This window comes from Pelodiscus sinensis, chromosome 15, assembly GCF_049634645.1.
Source record: "Pelodiscus sinensis isolate JC-2024 chromosome 15, ASM4963464v1, whole genome shotgun sequence".
NCBI classification, from domain to species: domain Eukaryota; kingdom Metazoa; phylum Chordata; order Testudines; family Trionychidae; genus Pelodiscus; species Pelodiscus sinensis.
The window spans coordinates 35,219,923-35,235,395 of NC_134725.1; the positions used below are offsets into that span (position 1 = coordinate 35,219,923).

The window sequence follows — 15,473 nt, forward strand, 5'->3', positions numbered from 1 at the left end:
CCAAGAGGGGGGGGATTGTGTTGAGCTGGACTGACACTGGCCTAGGTCTCTCTCTCTGGGGGAGGAGGGGGGAGAGGAGAAGGGAAAAGAGGGGCAACTCCTGGACCTCTCCTTCTGATAGGGAGGGGGAAGGCGGCATGGCTCTGTCCCCAGCTGGCAAGGGGCAAGGCTGCGCAATTCCCATGTGCCCACTTCACCCTGGAGATGCCGAACAAGTCCTGTGCACCTCCCTGCCTCCACCCAGGCACCCGCAAGGCTCTGCGACTCCCACACGTCTCCCCCAACAAAGCCCCTGAGAGGTCACGTGGCTCCCATGTGCCTCCACTTACCCCCACCCAAGTCCCCACAAAGACAACCATGGCTCCCACCCTGGCCACCGGGAAGGGTCATGCTGCAGCCACACCAGACTTGGCCCTTTGTCTCTCCCCTTCTCCACCCACCAGGACCCTTTTTTCCTCCCCTCTGCCCATCAGGGTCCTCTTAACACCCCCACTTGCCAGAGCCCTCTTGTCCCTTCCTCCTGCCAGCCAGGGCCCTCTTATCCCTCTCCTCCGCCGTGGCCTAACTTACTCCAACAGCCAGGTGGCATTGCTCCCAGGTCCAGCTTTCCTCCCATGTCCCAGGAGAGCCTTGGCCACGTCACCCCAAGTCCTGCTTCCCTCCCCCTGCTGGGAAGGGGAGGGGTGGGGCAGTAGGCAGCCCCAGCCTTCCATGTGGGCCCTCGGGTTGAGGTGGGGCATGTTCCCGTAGGACTCAGAGGTCATCCCACAGAGAAAACTATTTTAAAGTATAGTAAAGACAATTACAGTTTCCATGCTTTTTTTTTTTTTTTGCTTGACTAAGGCTGCATCTACACTTGCACTTCAGGGGTGTGAATCTTGCCTTTCACTGGCAAAAGCGCTGGCATAGACAGTGCTATTTTTGCAGGGGACACACACCTGCCAGCACAGCTACCACCACTTGTTGAGGGTGGTTTAATTGTGCTGGCTGGAAAGCTCCTTCCTGTTGTCATAGAACAATCTTATAGTGGTGCAGCTACAGCAGTGCAGCTTAGCCACTCTAAGGTCCATAAAATAGACACAAAAAGGGAGTTACAAGGGGGAGGGAGAAAAAGGTTCTCCTTAGCCTCTGAGGATAGGGGAAGAAGAAACAGGCTTAAATTGCAGCAAGGGAAGTTTATTTTGGATCTTAGGAAAAACTTCCTGTCAGGATGGTTAAGCTCTGGAATAAATTGCCTAGGGAGGTTATGGAATCTTTATCATTGGATATATTTAAAAGCAGGTTAGATAAAATCTGTCATGGTGCTCGGTCCAGTCTCTAAGAGGGCAGGGGACTTGACTTGATGACCTCTCAAGGTCCCTTCCAGTTCTAGCATACTACGATTCTTTGCCTAAACAAGGTCTGTCAGGAAGCTGGATTAACACTCAAGACTGTTATCTGTGCTAATGCAACAAAGAACATTTTACTTTTTATTGTTGTAGGAATCTTGACATCTAGGAGGCAGACAATACCAGGTTAATTTCTGGACCATACAGAAAATACAGATTTGAGGAAGGGTCAGTGTTTATGCTGACACTACATAGAAACAGAAGCACCCTACAATGTTAGCGGGCACCAGCCAGCTTATTCAAGAAAGCTACTGTGTATTCTTCATAATGTGTCAACACCCAGAACATCTCAATGCTATCAGTACAGCCACTGTTCAAGTCTTTAATTCAATCCCAACGCTGTACTCACCTGCATAATTAAGCTCATCACAGACCAAAAGTAGTAAGGGTTTTTGGGGACAATTTTATAAAGTGCCATTCCAGCCTGAAAAATGTAAGACATGCATCCATCATTTCAAAATGCTTCAATTTATAAGCTGCATCATAGAAAGTGAAAGAGTGATGACAATAAAGACAACATTCCTGAGGATTAGTGACCAGATAAGAATTTAACCACCCCAACTAAATATAAATTCCCTAGGACAGTGGCTCACAACCATTTTTTATGCCATGGACCAGCAAGCCCATGCACAAACATTTTGTGGACCGGTAACATTTTGTTTGTACATTTGCATATTTATTATGCAAATATTAAAAAAAAGTTTACCATCTGCATAGCCTCAATCCAGCCCCTTGCTCCCCAGTGCCTTACACCCTTTGACTCCCACTGCAACGCCCCGTGCCCTTTGACCCTTTAATCTCTGACCCCTGCAGCCCTCACACATCCCCTCATTTGCACCCAACACACTCCCACACTTCCCAAACCAAGGCTGCCCAATCTAGACAGAGTGGTCATTACTGCTGTGTGACCAGGGAGAGTGTTTATCCTTTGTGCTCCCTCCCTTCCCAAGTGTGTCTTGCACCCCCAGGGGTGGAAGGGAGAGCACAGGGCCCGGGCTGGCCACCATTACAGGGGGAAGGAGGGAGAGAGATGCCTCAGCCCCTGTGCTGCTGCCAGCAAAAGCAGGCACACAAGTGGAGGGCTGTAGCGGGAGCCTTGGGGAGGCCCCTCCTGCTCCACCTCAGCCCCAGTGCCGCCAGCGGCAAAAGCGGCTGCACAGGCAGCGGCTGGAGCACAAAGTCCTAGAGAGGCACCTTCTACTCCTGCCGAAAACAGCTGTGCAAGCAGGGAGAGCAGCCGCTGGTGGCACACATGCTCCCTACTTCTTCGCACCTCCTTCCTCCACAAGCACGGAGTGGGGAGGTAGAAGTGAGAGGCCTCCTGCTGCCACTGCCTGAGCCAGCACGGCTGCAGGAACTGAGCCACTGGGAACAGCAGGCTTGAGCTCCAATAGCCACAGTGGCCCGGCAGTCAACTGACTGGCAATTGGGAAATGCTGCCCTAGGAAACACCCTTCACCCGGCTTTATATTGGTAGTGACACAGTTTCTCTCCCTCCATCAGCTGCTGCTTGTTTCTTAAAGTGTATTACTGCTTCAGCTAGCATGGAAAGGCATTTCCAGAGCAATCATTATTCAAAGCGTCTTTAGCAGTGGTTGCCAACCAGTAGACTACAACTGACGGGTAGATCCTGAGGACTCTACCAGTCAATTGCAATTTCTGGGAGTGGAACGGGGCTGCTGCTATGGCCTGCCATGGCCCCACACCTATGGACAGCTCCCAGAAGCAGCAGGTGGAGCTGTGTGTGTGTGCATGCTGCTTCTGCATGTAAGAACCATCCTCACAGCTCCCATGGGCTGGGAAAGGGAAGGCAGAGGGGGCAGAGCATAGAGCACTAGGGCCACAGACACATGTTGATCCATTCCAGAAGTGGTGTGGGGCCGGAGCAGCTTCCCTTAACCTCACCAAGCTGCCAAGTGGAAGCCACCCACAGTAGGTGTAGCCCAGCAGGAGGCCACACCCCAGAACCCTTCAGGAGCCAGTACCAGCACCCCATTACTTCCTCCTGTACTCCAAACCCTAGCCCTGAGCCCCCTTCCAGAGCCAGCACCTTAAAACCCCCTACTGCATCCCACCCCTCTGCCCCAGCCCTGACCTTACTCTGAAAGCCAGCATGCACCCCATATTCCCTTGCACCCCTCTTGCACTCCAATCACCTGCTGCAGCATTGAGCCCTCTCAAAGAATCAGCACCATTGAGCTCTTGCACTAGCACTGAGCCCCCTCTAACCCAGCACCCCCGTACCTCTTGCACCCCAACCCTCTGCCTCAGGCTCAGCCTGGAGACGCTTCCCACTCTGCAAACCCTTTTGCCTCAGCCCAGAGCCCACACCCATTCCTGAAACTCAATCCCTTGTCCCTGCGAGGGTATGGGACAATAAGCAATGAAAAAAGCGAGGATGGAGTGAGCCCTGAGCCCCCTTCCAGAGCCAGCACCTTAAAACTTCAGAGGGGCTTCAGAGAAAGGGTGTGGAAAATCCTGGGTTGCCCTTCAAACCTGGATCTTGGGCATATAAAAGTTGAAGACCATTGGTCTATTGGTTTAGATACAGGATGTGCACGTTCATGCACACACTACATACTTCTGCAGACCAAGGGAAAAGTTTTCAGTTCTGGTTTCCATTTGTGCACAGTTTCAATCACATACACACAACCAAGTCTACACTTTATTAATGTAAACACCTGCACTTGAACATTTTTAACTTGTACATACATGTGTTCAGATTTTGAAGGCATGTGGCACAAGAGACAGCTGAGAAAATGCATACTTGGAAAATATAGCTCTAAATATCAACACACAGCCAAATCACTTAACTTAGAATGGAAGTTATTCTATTTCAAACATTCCCTCACATAGGCATCATCTACCACATATCAAACTAAAATCTGGCCCTTTTAATATGCAAAAATTGTAAATCCAAAATTGTTTTGATATTCACCAATAGGTATGTCAAACAGACAGATCTCTTCCATATTGCTATATAGCACTCTGAAGGCATATACCAGTGCAATGTCTCAGCTTGCTGGAGGTTGGTATAGGATGTAGTTGGCTGTTTTGAGATTTCAGTCTGGCTGACGTGGGTCAAATGTGCAACAAACACAATCAAGCAAGTTTAGAGATTAGCAAACTAGATACATTCCTTGGTGCTGTGGTCAAATCTTCAGCTATTTTTAAATTAATACTGAAAGTACTTAGTACAATAAGATCTATTTTAAGCAGCAGTCTAAAATAACCTATCAATTCAGGACAGATCTGAGATGTGACAAATAATGATTTTGCCACATTACAGATTCAAGCTTTCTATGAAGAGTCTTTTGATAAAAAGCTTATCATTCTATAAGTCACTATATACATCAATGGTGGGCAACCTGTAGCCCAACCTGAGGCCTGTGGTTCCCTTGGCTGCCCCCATTTTCCACACACCTCACTCAGTGGGGCACCAGAACCTTGCACTTACCTGCTCCTTCCCAGCACTTTTGAAACATACAAATAGCCTGATTCCCTCTCTGTCCCCACTTCTCCCTCTCAGAGCGGGAATGCTGTAAATCAGCTGTTCGCATCATTCCAGCTCTGGGAGGGAGGGGGAGAAGTGGGTACTAAGCTAGGGATGTAAGCTACTAGTCAAGTCACTACTCAACTAGTCGCTCCCCCCCACCGTGCTTGCCTCTTCTGTATCAAAGGCAGCAAGGGGGAGAGCAGGAGCTGGTTCTGGGGGGAGCCAGCTTAAAAGCCAGTTCACCCCAGCACTGACTCCACGGCTCACGCTGGATCCCAGACACTGCACCTCTGCTTTTTAAATGCAGTAAGAGCCTGATGGTTCCTACTACGTTTAAAAAGCACAGCCAGAGCGAACCCCTTTAGACTACGTCTATACTACAAGGTTTTTGCTGTTTTTGTGCAAAAACCCACAGAGCATCCACGCCTCAAGAGTGTTTTTGCGCAAGAAAATCTACAGTCAATCGACAAAACAGAGGGCTTTTTGCGATGTAGGTATGCCACCTTCTACAGGGCATAATTCCTTTTTGCGCTACAGTTTTTGAGCGAAAAGGCACGTGTTGACGCTCCGTAGGGGTTTCTTGCTCAAAAAGAGCCTATCTGAAAAAGTACAGGTGCTCTGATGGCCATTCTGTGAATGGCGATCAGAGCTTTCTTGCGCAAGAGCATCCATACAATGTGGACGCTCTCTTGCACAAAAGCAATGCACTTTGAGATGTGGATGCGCTTTTGCACAACAACTCTTTTGCAAAAGACTTCTTGCACAAAAACCCTGCAGTGTAGACGTTGCCCTATTGACTAATCAAGTAGTCAATGGAAATTACATCAACTACTTGATTAGCTTACCAACCTCTATTTAACATCCCTAATTAGCGTGCTCCAAAAGTGCTGGGAGGGAGGGGAAGAGCAGGTAGGTGTGGGGTTCCAACGTTGCAGTGTGTGAGGTGCACAGAGTGAGGGGCAGACAGGGAGGCCAAAAAGCTAAAGGTGGAATCCCTTGTTCAACGAGTTGCTGAGGCCCACTGAGGTGGAGGGCCACTCCTACAGCCTGCCCACAATTTGTGTTTGTCCATACCTTATATATATCAATTATTCAGTCCTGTTCTAATTGAGCCATTTGCAGCTGGGCCACACAGACATTAATCACCATTGTTCAACTCTTTTTAGTTGTGTAGACAAGGTCACTTGAATCTCTGTACCATGACCCTAGTACAGTGGGAAGAGCTTGGAATCAATTTGCTTGATTTCCTCTGCTTTTTTATACATTAAAAAGGGAGAGAATGCGCACTTTGAAAAGAGACTTCCATTTATAGGCATTCTCTAGGCACCTAATTTGGGAAGGATGAAAAACAAAACTAACAAGCATGAGAGTGTCTTGCCAGCAGAAAACCAAGATGCAAGTGAAGAAAAAACAAGCTTTTTTGTCTCTCAAAATACTAACTGCACAGTCCAACTACATACTGGTTTCTAGAAATAAGAGTGCAGGCAAGAAAAAAAAGCTTACGTTTATATAGTATTTGAAACCGTGGCCCTCAGGAACTCTCAGAGAAGTTAACTACTCCTGCCTAATGCACTACCTTATTTGTATTAGTACTCTCTGATAATAGGCATCAACAGGAACCTAATAGGACAAGAAGGCCAACAAAACATACTGCATCAGTACAGACCACATACTGTAGTTCATAAAGTTATCTTTTTCTTTTTGAAAGGAAATAAAACAACTGTCTTGTATATAAAAACACAAATCTAAGTAGTGGTTCTAACTAACACTGTATCAAATACTGACTCATGAAGTAGAACTTTAGTATTGCTTCATCACAGCTTTTTAGAACGATTAATATAACTTTTAAAAGGTGCTGCTCACTAGTACAGTATGATAGATACAGAGAAGAGCCTTATGGAAACATTAGTTATTATTTTCTTTGTTTCATGGGCAGCCATCAAGTGGGACGAGGGGGAGAAACAAAACAAAAATCACACTTCTATCTTAAGAACTTTGCCCCCACTATAGTTAAATGCACCACCTATAATTACTGTAACTGAAATGGGAGAAGGTACCTGTTGCATTTTCTTGTATTCCCCGACCCTGGCATAGGCCATGAAGAGATGAGAATGATACTCCTCACTGTTGGGAACCTTCTTTACAGCTGCCTCATAAAGTTTAGTTACCAACTCCGCTAAACCAAAAACAGGATGTTTCAGTTCAGGCACATTTGGGACATAAATTTATAAAGCAGCTATTTCAAGATAACACATGGGATGCTATGCAAGGTAATACAATTACATTCAACACATATAGGAAGTAGTTTCTCTCCCTTAGCACCCCAAGTCCACAAATACATAGTAGGCATGCAGAAATTTCCAAGTTTACCTATTTGGTGGCATTACACCAATTCTAGATTTGTACTTTGGTCATGCAGAGATGGTATACTTTAAATAAATGATTTATGAAGACACAGAATGAATTCCTCAAGTTTAAACTATTTCAAGGATGCTCCCTCTAGTATAGTGGTTATCAAACTTCATTACCATGAGATCCTTCAGATAACAAAAATTATTACATGACTCAGGATGGGGGACCAAAGCCTGAGCCCACCACACTGGGCACAGGATAGGATGGGTGCCAAAGCCTCAGACCAACTGAGTGAGGCAGGGTGAGCAAAGCTAAGCCAAAGGGCTTTAGCCTTGGGCAGGGGGGCCTGTAACTAAGCCCCCTTCACCCAGGACTGAAAGCATCGATCCCAGAGAGAGGAGTTTGGGGGACTTTGGCCCCAAGCCTCAGCAAGTTTAACAACAGTCCTGGCAACCTGATAAAATCAGGTTCATGAACACTTTGGAGTCTCAACCCATAGTTTGAAAACTGCTGCCTAATATATAAAGCATGATTATGCTATACATTAAAAAACCCTGGTACCCCAAAAAAGAGTGTATTCGAAATTATACAATCATTATGCTAAATGGAATTTTTAAAATTCAAATTATTCTTCACATAAAGGCACAGAATGAATTCCTCAAGTTTAAACTATTTTATACATGCAATGTTTTAAGATTTAGTATGGTTTTATATATTCTTGAATGATTACTTTCTGTGTATAACACATCCAACTATTTTTACATTTATATGTTTCTGGTTTTTAAGTTGAGAATTATAGAAATAAAGATGAAAATGCAGATATGAAGGGGTTTCATATTATTACAATAAAGGTGCTTTCACAAAGCAAAGATTATGTGCCAGAAATTAACTAGTAAAGGACACAAGAGGTTGTTATATCAAAGAAATGGACTCAGGCAATTATATCTCCTCATTTCAATCTACAATCATTTTCTGCAATAAATCTGATAAACATTACTGACAGCCTCAGGATAGTGCTAAGGCAGGGTTTCCCAATCTATGGGTCAGGACCCAAATATGGGTCATCATTACATTTCAAAAGGGTTGCCAAGTGTCTCCCCAGGTGGCTCTGTCCTCTCTCCTCCCCCCGTTTTTGAACTGCCGTGCGTCACCAAGTCTTCCTGAATTGTCAAAATGGGTCCCCACCTGAAAAGGTTGTGAACTGCTGTGCTAAGGTATCTCTTACTGCTTCAGACAAACCAAATCATGTATGCTTTTTTTCTCTCAATAAGCATGCACAGCTTTGTTTACTGAACCACCCAAGAAGTCATGATTTAGAGGAATTGTTTTCAAAAGAGTAACAGGAAAGGGAGAGGTCAGGATTTCCCCTCTACGTCTATAACACAACTTCTAAAGTAATTTTGAGGGGCTAAATTCCTTGATTGTGTCTATATACATTTTACACTGCTTCTTCAAAGTTCATATATAATATTAGCTGCTAACCATTTACACTGTTCCCATTTAGATTAACAATAACTTCACATTGTTTTTGCTGGAGTAAGTTTGAGTGAACTTGTTTGATATTATGACTAACATACCATGTTAAAATTACTTATGACCCATTTTTCAATAACAGAAGCTAGCTAGGACATCTTTATTTAAGATGATCAAACGGACATTTTTATGTCAAAAGGACATTTACATGGTTTTGTGCCAAACTGGGCACCTGAATCCCACGTTTGAACCACCTACAGCTGGTCCCCGAGTTATGAACACATCAACTTACGACTGTTCGTATTTACGACAAACCTCCTATTCACCTGGAACCCGAGTTATGAACGAAATCCGCACTTATGAACAGCGCGGCCATATGTAAGTGAATGTAATCTGACTTACAAACAGATTGAGTTACAACCTAGTGTCTGATACGTAACTCGTTCGTAAGTCGGGCACCGGCTGTATTATTAAAGAGCCCATGCTTGTAACTCTACTTTATACGTTTCCCTTTAAATTCCAGACAATTAACTTTAAAGAAAGGCTAGAGGAAACATTATGTAATTATGATCAAGAAGTTCAAATTTGCAGGAGAAAGTAAAACCAAAAAAACCTACGTCTGTGCATTTCCCGATAAAGGATAGTCAGTGCTTGCAAAGAGTTGTCATCTGTGGGTTCGAGTGCAGTTACTTCTTGTGCAAGAGCAAATGCTTCATCTTGTTTCCCAGTTCTCTGCAAGCCAATCGCTTTTAATACCTATATATGTAATAAAGAAGCAGCTGTTAAAAAACACTGCCAACACCTATAGAAGAAACTTTATTTTGAAACAAAAGATCATTATTAGAGAAAAATTAAACTTGTCCATGGTAAGAAATGGACTTGTCTAAGTGACTGCCCTCAATTTCTGAAGAATCTAAGACTTCATTAAAAAAAATACAATCTTGTGACTGCATGGAAAATCTTCCAAATGCAAATAATGTAAAATTGTTGTTTTCAACCTATGTCTAAGATTTCTAAAGGGGTCTGTGCCACCCTTAGAATTTTTTTTAGGAGTCAGCAAATGGGAAAAAAGGTGAAACCTTGGGTATAAAGTGATGCAGCGCTGCCTTCCTCAGTCTGTAGACTGCCAATTTCAGTGATTTTGCTGCTGCTCAGATTTCCCTACTTGTAGCTGAGTGAAACCAATCAGTCTTACTAGTTTGCACTGCTACTGTTCAGAACTATGTGGTCAGAAAAGAAACTAAAATATTCTCATCATTTCACTCTCTTGCAGTTTGGGAAAGCTCTGGTAAGTTGCAGCTGCATCAGTATCCAGGAGCCTGGGAGAAGGACAGAACAGCAGAAGCCCTAGTAACATCATAGCAGTCAAAGGGTGGAATTTTTGTAGGTTATTTTCTATCATTTCTTTATACATTTTCAAACAAATATGATATTCAATGATTTAACGTATTCTATTAACCATCTGAAAACTTCTAAGAAACATTATGGCCTCTGTAAAAAAAACCCATAAGATTAGTGAAAGCTTGAATGGGACAGCAGAATTTCCTTAAATTTTAGAACTGTGTGCACTTGGTAGAATACCATAAAAAAGCAATCACATTTACCTTCGCACAGTGAAGATCCTTGTGTTTTTTTAGCAGTTTATCAGCCTGCTGGATTGCCATTTTATTATTGCCATTGTCAAGATAATCTATATAAAAAACACACACAGTGATTACAACTGAGAGCAAAGAAAAGATGGATGTCTATTTCCTAATCTCAAAGAGGAGAGGTCCATGCTGCAAGGGTGATATTTTGTTTAGAAATTAAGCTCGGTTCATAACTACTAAACTCCTGTTTAGAGACCATTTACACTGTGCATCTTAAAAATATATCTTTTGTTCTAGTTTTAGTCATCCAAATGCAGTAAGAGAGTTTTTGGTCTTTCCCGATGAAAGCTCATTATAATATGACCTACATAGCATAGTGGGTTTAGCTATGAACCCAGTAAGGGGGAGGTCTCAGTCTGAGGAGGAAGAACTAAACTGCTTTTAGTTCCATACTGTAGACCCTGTGAGCCAGAGGTCAGCTGATGGGGGATCTGAGACCTATTGTGACAGTGGGGGGAAAGGGAAGTTATGCTGTGTAGACATACCTTTAGAAAAAGGTGGCTATAATTTTGCCTTTTCATATTATTTTCAGTTCCACATCCAATGAGATATAGTCAGACAGTAATTTTTAAACACATGTCAGAATAAGAGAATATTTTGAGAAGTGAAAAATAAACCCACTCAGTCTTTGCACCACAGATTATATGAGATTTGTTTTACTTTAGGTCAGCAATGGGCAATGCAGGATAGTTAGTGGGCTGCATGAGTGGCCCTCCATCTTAAAAAGTGTTGTAACCAAGGTCTCCCAGGAGAGAGTAGTTTTGCTAATTGCACTGGCATACCTAGAATTTACAGGATGTGCAGACTACACCATAACAGCGCTTTGATTGGATGCAGAGAAAGCGCACAGCTCATAGATTGTCATTGCCGCTGCTTACCACCGTCTCTCGAGACGAATAGGCCATATATTACAATCAATGCTGCGTGCAATCAGCATGCACCTCACTTTACTTGCCCTTGCTTTACATGTCTGTTATTTTAGTAATATCAGTATGAATAAAAATGATACAGACTCAAGGCAGCAGAATCTGGCAACCATGTCCATGAGCAACAGTAAACAAAATATCTTCCAGGCCTCACACAGAACCCTGATAGGCTAGTTATGTGTGGCACTCCAATTGCCGGTTGTCCACCACGGTTCTAAGTGTAGGGATATAGCCAATGATCAAAAAGCAAAAGTGAAGTGTTTCTAAATTTCTTCTAAATTCCTGGTTAGGAGCCAACACTAACTAACTGAAATTAAATTATACACTTTTTTGCAAGGACTGTATTTCTTATGAGGATGGATTCCACTAAGTTAATGTGTTCTTCAGTAATGTCCTATCATATTCTACAAAATTCAAATTTATATTACCAAGACTACATTAAGTAGCCTTTAATATTTGCCACTATGGTATGTCCTTGCTAAAGAACTGAACCATTGCTAAGTGAACTAGAACTGTATAAGTGCAAATTGTGTAGTCTGTCCATAAAACAAAACTTTAAAGTATTTCAAATAATAGGATAAAATATTATTATGAATGTATAAGAGGCTGCTGTTCTGAAAAGGATATACAACAACCTCTCTCATGTGTCTTCTAGTTTGGTGGCTAACCTTAAATATTTGCTAATAGAGAATTTTTTAAAACTCTGAAATAGAACAAGTTGATAACCTCTCAATAAATTGATGGTTTTTTTGGTTCAGTATTTCTATTTCATGGTACACGCTATAGATGTAAGTGACTAGTCGAGTGACTACTCGCTTCTCCACCCCCTTACTGCCTCTGTAAGGGGAGGGAGGAAGGTGTCAGCGGTTGGTGCTGTGGGGGAGTCAGCTTAAAAGCCGATTCCCTCCAGCACCGTCTCTGCAGTGCAGGGGCAGGAGACGTAGAGGCGCAGCAGTCCAGGACCCAGCAGGAGCCAGAACTGTTCAGTCCTGGCTTGTGCTGGGTCTGGGATCTTATTGACTGCACAATTAGTCAATTACCTGCTTCTTTGCATCCTTGGTGTACATTCCTTCAGTATCCAGTTTTGGACACTCCTTCAGTATCCAGTTTTGCACTTCCTCCACCCCACCCACACAGAGTAGATCTCCAACACAGTAACACACAAAACTACAAGCCTTTCTAAATAGCAGAATAAGGACTGTGCCTTGTCAACATATGAGCAAGTTTCTCAGGAACCAAAAAAGCTGGCATCTTCCATTTATCAGAGAAGAGCTTCAATGTAAGAAAGATATTAAAGAACAAATTATTAATAGCAAGTCTGTGGGCGAAGATTTTAAATTAATGGAAAAAATGCAACACATAATTAATTTTCTGATTACTGTATAACAAATTAAGATAAAAGACAGCCAAAGTTGTCTTGGCATCCTCAGCAATCAAGTAATCAGTGGTCCTCAACACGGTGCCCGTGGGCTGAAACACCCAAATACATCTCAGTTAAAAAGACAGCATATTTCAGTGTTTTCTGGCTTACTTTAGGTCAATTTTTTAAGTTAAAGTTTTTCTAACAGTTAACATTTACATTTTCTCCAATTTAAGAAGTTATTCTAAAGACTTTGTATGTAGTGATATATTTGCAATCAGAGCATGCTGTAGAAATTTCAGGGAAACTTTCAGCTCATTGAACCAGTCTAGAGTCCCATGATTACAATTTCTGATACATTTATTTTTCTTTAATATAGCAAGATCTTCATGGTTTTATTTTTTATGGTATTTTAATTAACATCAAGTAGCTGTGACCCCATTCTTCAGCCAATGACTTTACCACAATTCAACCGGGGATACGGTTAGGGGTCTTTTTGCAAAGTTTTCTTTGCAGGATAAGTGATTAAAAACAAGAAAGGTGCACTTTCTCTTGTCTTTCTAATCAGTGATTTATTTGTAAAGAGAAGTCAAAAAATATTTTCTGCACCCTCTAAATTATCTGTTCGGGGATGCTAGAAGTTTAACAACATCCCAATGTGGCACATGCACAAATATTGAGCAATTTTTTCTACTACTTTCTCAACCAACGTGTCTCCTAATAAAGCTGGAGAAGAACTGCATGCCATGCTTAAGGATATTTTGGGGCAGACTTTTCAGGCAGGAGGCTGTTGAACAAGACTACTCTGTTGTATAAGTTTCACTGCTTTATCCCTCTACTGATTTTTGTATAGCCATCACTGTGATGTCTAGGTGCCCCAATATTTCAATTGACCAGGTTAAGGAGCATGTGGCTTCTCTCTCCTGTTTCACATATGAGTATCTAGTTTAAAAATCAGTTTTGCATGGTGAATATTTAATGTTTGTTTGGAAAGGAACATGGGGACAAAAAGTTCATTTCTGCATTAAAAAATATGCACCTGCCTTTAAAGTCTCTGGATATTAAAACAAACAAACAAATAAAAAAATTGGGAACAAAAATTTCTCAACTACGAGGAAAAGAAATTAACATGGCAATTGTCCAATCAAAAGGTGTTTTGCATTAAGAAATTATACCACTTTCTTCTCTCCCCCAAAAAGTTAGAGTTGAGAGATTTTCAAGTGTGGGGAAGACAAGAGAGAATAGTAAAGCTGCACAGGAGGTTAAAGCATGGGATAGCGTATTTAGCAAAGAAAATATACAGAAGTGGAATGCGGCAAATATATTCTCTAATGCTGAAAAGAAAATCATGTGTAAAGTTAGGATCGGATTTTGGGATGGAGAGCCCAGAAGAAAAGTTCTTTGTGGCAAGGATTGTTGTCCAGCACTATCACCTATAGTATACCATCATGCAAGAAAAATAATAGTTTTCACAGCTCCCAAATGTAGATATAAACCCCTTTACTTACATAACAGACTGAGCTAATTGGGGCAAGGATTCTCTTTGCATTTTGCCTTGAACAGCAATAAACTTGAAGACTAAACACTAATACAGTGACAAAGACCAACAGTGAGAAAGAAAGGACCAATCCCTGAGTTTCCTCCCATATTCACAAAACAACTGACACCTACCCATAATGGCTTCCTTAACAAGCCTGACCCTAGAACTTTAACATACAAGTAATGATCAATCACAGATTTGTAAGGGGTGAGGAAAAGTTGGGGGGAGGGGGAATCAACACTATGCAAAGTCTCTTTACCCCACAGTAGCCCCACGTGCTTTAGGGAGGGACGCTTAATAGCGATAAGTCCCTGCTCACGTGCTATTTTCCATATCAGATGCAAACCATCGCGACAGAGCCTAAAATGGGGACAGGATGATCGGATAACACGTGTGAAAAGCAGGATACTGGGGGGAGGGAGGGGCAGTTGCCCTTTAACAAAACCCCTAACATCGGGGGTAGCTGAATGGGGAGGGGAACCCAGGGCCACACACCCCGCCCCCAGGACGGGGGGAGATACGGGGCTGAGGGCACCCCGAGGAGGGCTGAGGGGCAGAGACGGGGGAAAGTGAGCAGAGGCTGCCGCCGGAATGAGGGGCCCTGCTGGGGCAGAGGGGCGGGCGAAAGGCGCCCGAGGGGCCCCGGGAAGGAGCTGCCCTCCGCCCGCGGTCGGAGCCCCGCTCCCTTGAAGGAGTTCGGGGGTGGCGAGGGCCAGCCCTGCCCGGTCTAGCCCCCCCGCCCCTCCGGGCCCAGCACGGCTCCGCGGGCAGAGGGAAGCAGGCGAGGCCGCGGTGGCGGCGCGGCCCGGTCGGGCGGCTGGGAGGGCCGGGGGCTAGCCGCGCGGCGGGGCCGGGGGCGGGCAGGGGTCGGTACCGTAGATAGGCCGGAGGCGCCGGTCGTTGGGGTCCTGCACATGGCCCCGCGCCGCCATGATGAGAGCGCAGAACCGCAGTGCGCAGCCGCCGCGCCGGCGGGACCGGCCAGGGGCGGGGGCGGGCGAGCGAGCGGTTGGGCGCGAGGAGCCCGGCACGCGCCTCCCTCCTCTCCCGCGAGAGGGCTTGTCGCGCTACCAACGTCCCCGGTGCCCTGGGGGAAGGGGTAGGGCCAGCCGCGGAACTATCGCGATAGCCCACCGCGGCGCTACGTGCTGTCGCGATAGGCGGGTGCCCGCCGTTATAGCGGGATGGTGCCCCCTCCCGGCAGCTCCCTCAGCTCCCGGCCTGGCCACGCTTGTGCCCGCTGCGCCCCACGGCTGCCTGCCCAGAGCTGCAGCCCCAGGCTTGCACAG

The 15,473-nt window shown here is 44.5% G+C and overlaps 1 protein-coding gene across 2 annotated transcripts in view; it reads right to left on the bottom strand.

The window, feature by feature from the left end:
* NAA25 (N-alpha-acetyltransferase 25, NatB auxiliary subunit) overlaps positions 1 to 15,273 on the bottom strand; it is a 54,232-nt gene extending 38,959 nt beyond the window's left edge. Inside the window, exons 1-5 of one of the 2 annotated variants that reach the window (XM_075898742.1) lie at positions 15,059 to 15,273; positions 10,314 to 10,399; positions 9,327 to 9,465; positions 6,942 to 7,060; positions 1,738 to 1,812 (exon numbers count right to left, since the gene is read on the bottom strand). In XM_075898742.1, the coding sequence (XP_075754857.1) occupies positions 1,738 to 1,812; positions 6,942 to 7,060; positions 9,327 to 9,465; positions 10,314 to 10,399; positions 15,059 to 15,116 (477 nt within the window). In that variant the 5' untranslated portion in view covers positions 15,117 to 15,273. The remainder of the gene's footprint in view (positions 1 to 1,737; positions 1,813 to 6,941; positions 7,061 to 9,326; positions 9,466 to 10,313; positions 10,400 to 15,058) is intronic. The other variant, XM_075898741.1, reaches the window with a different exon arrangement.
* Between the last annotated feature and the right edge of the window lie 200 nt (positions 15,274 to 15,473).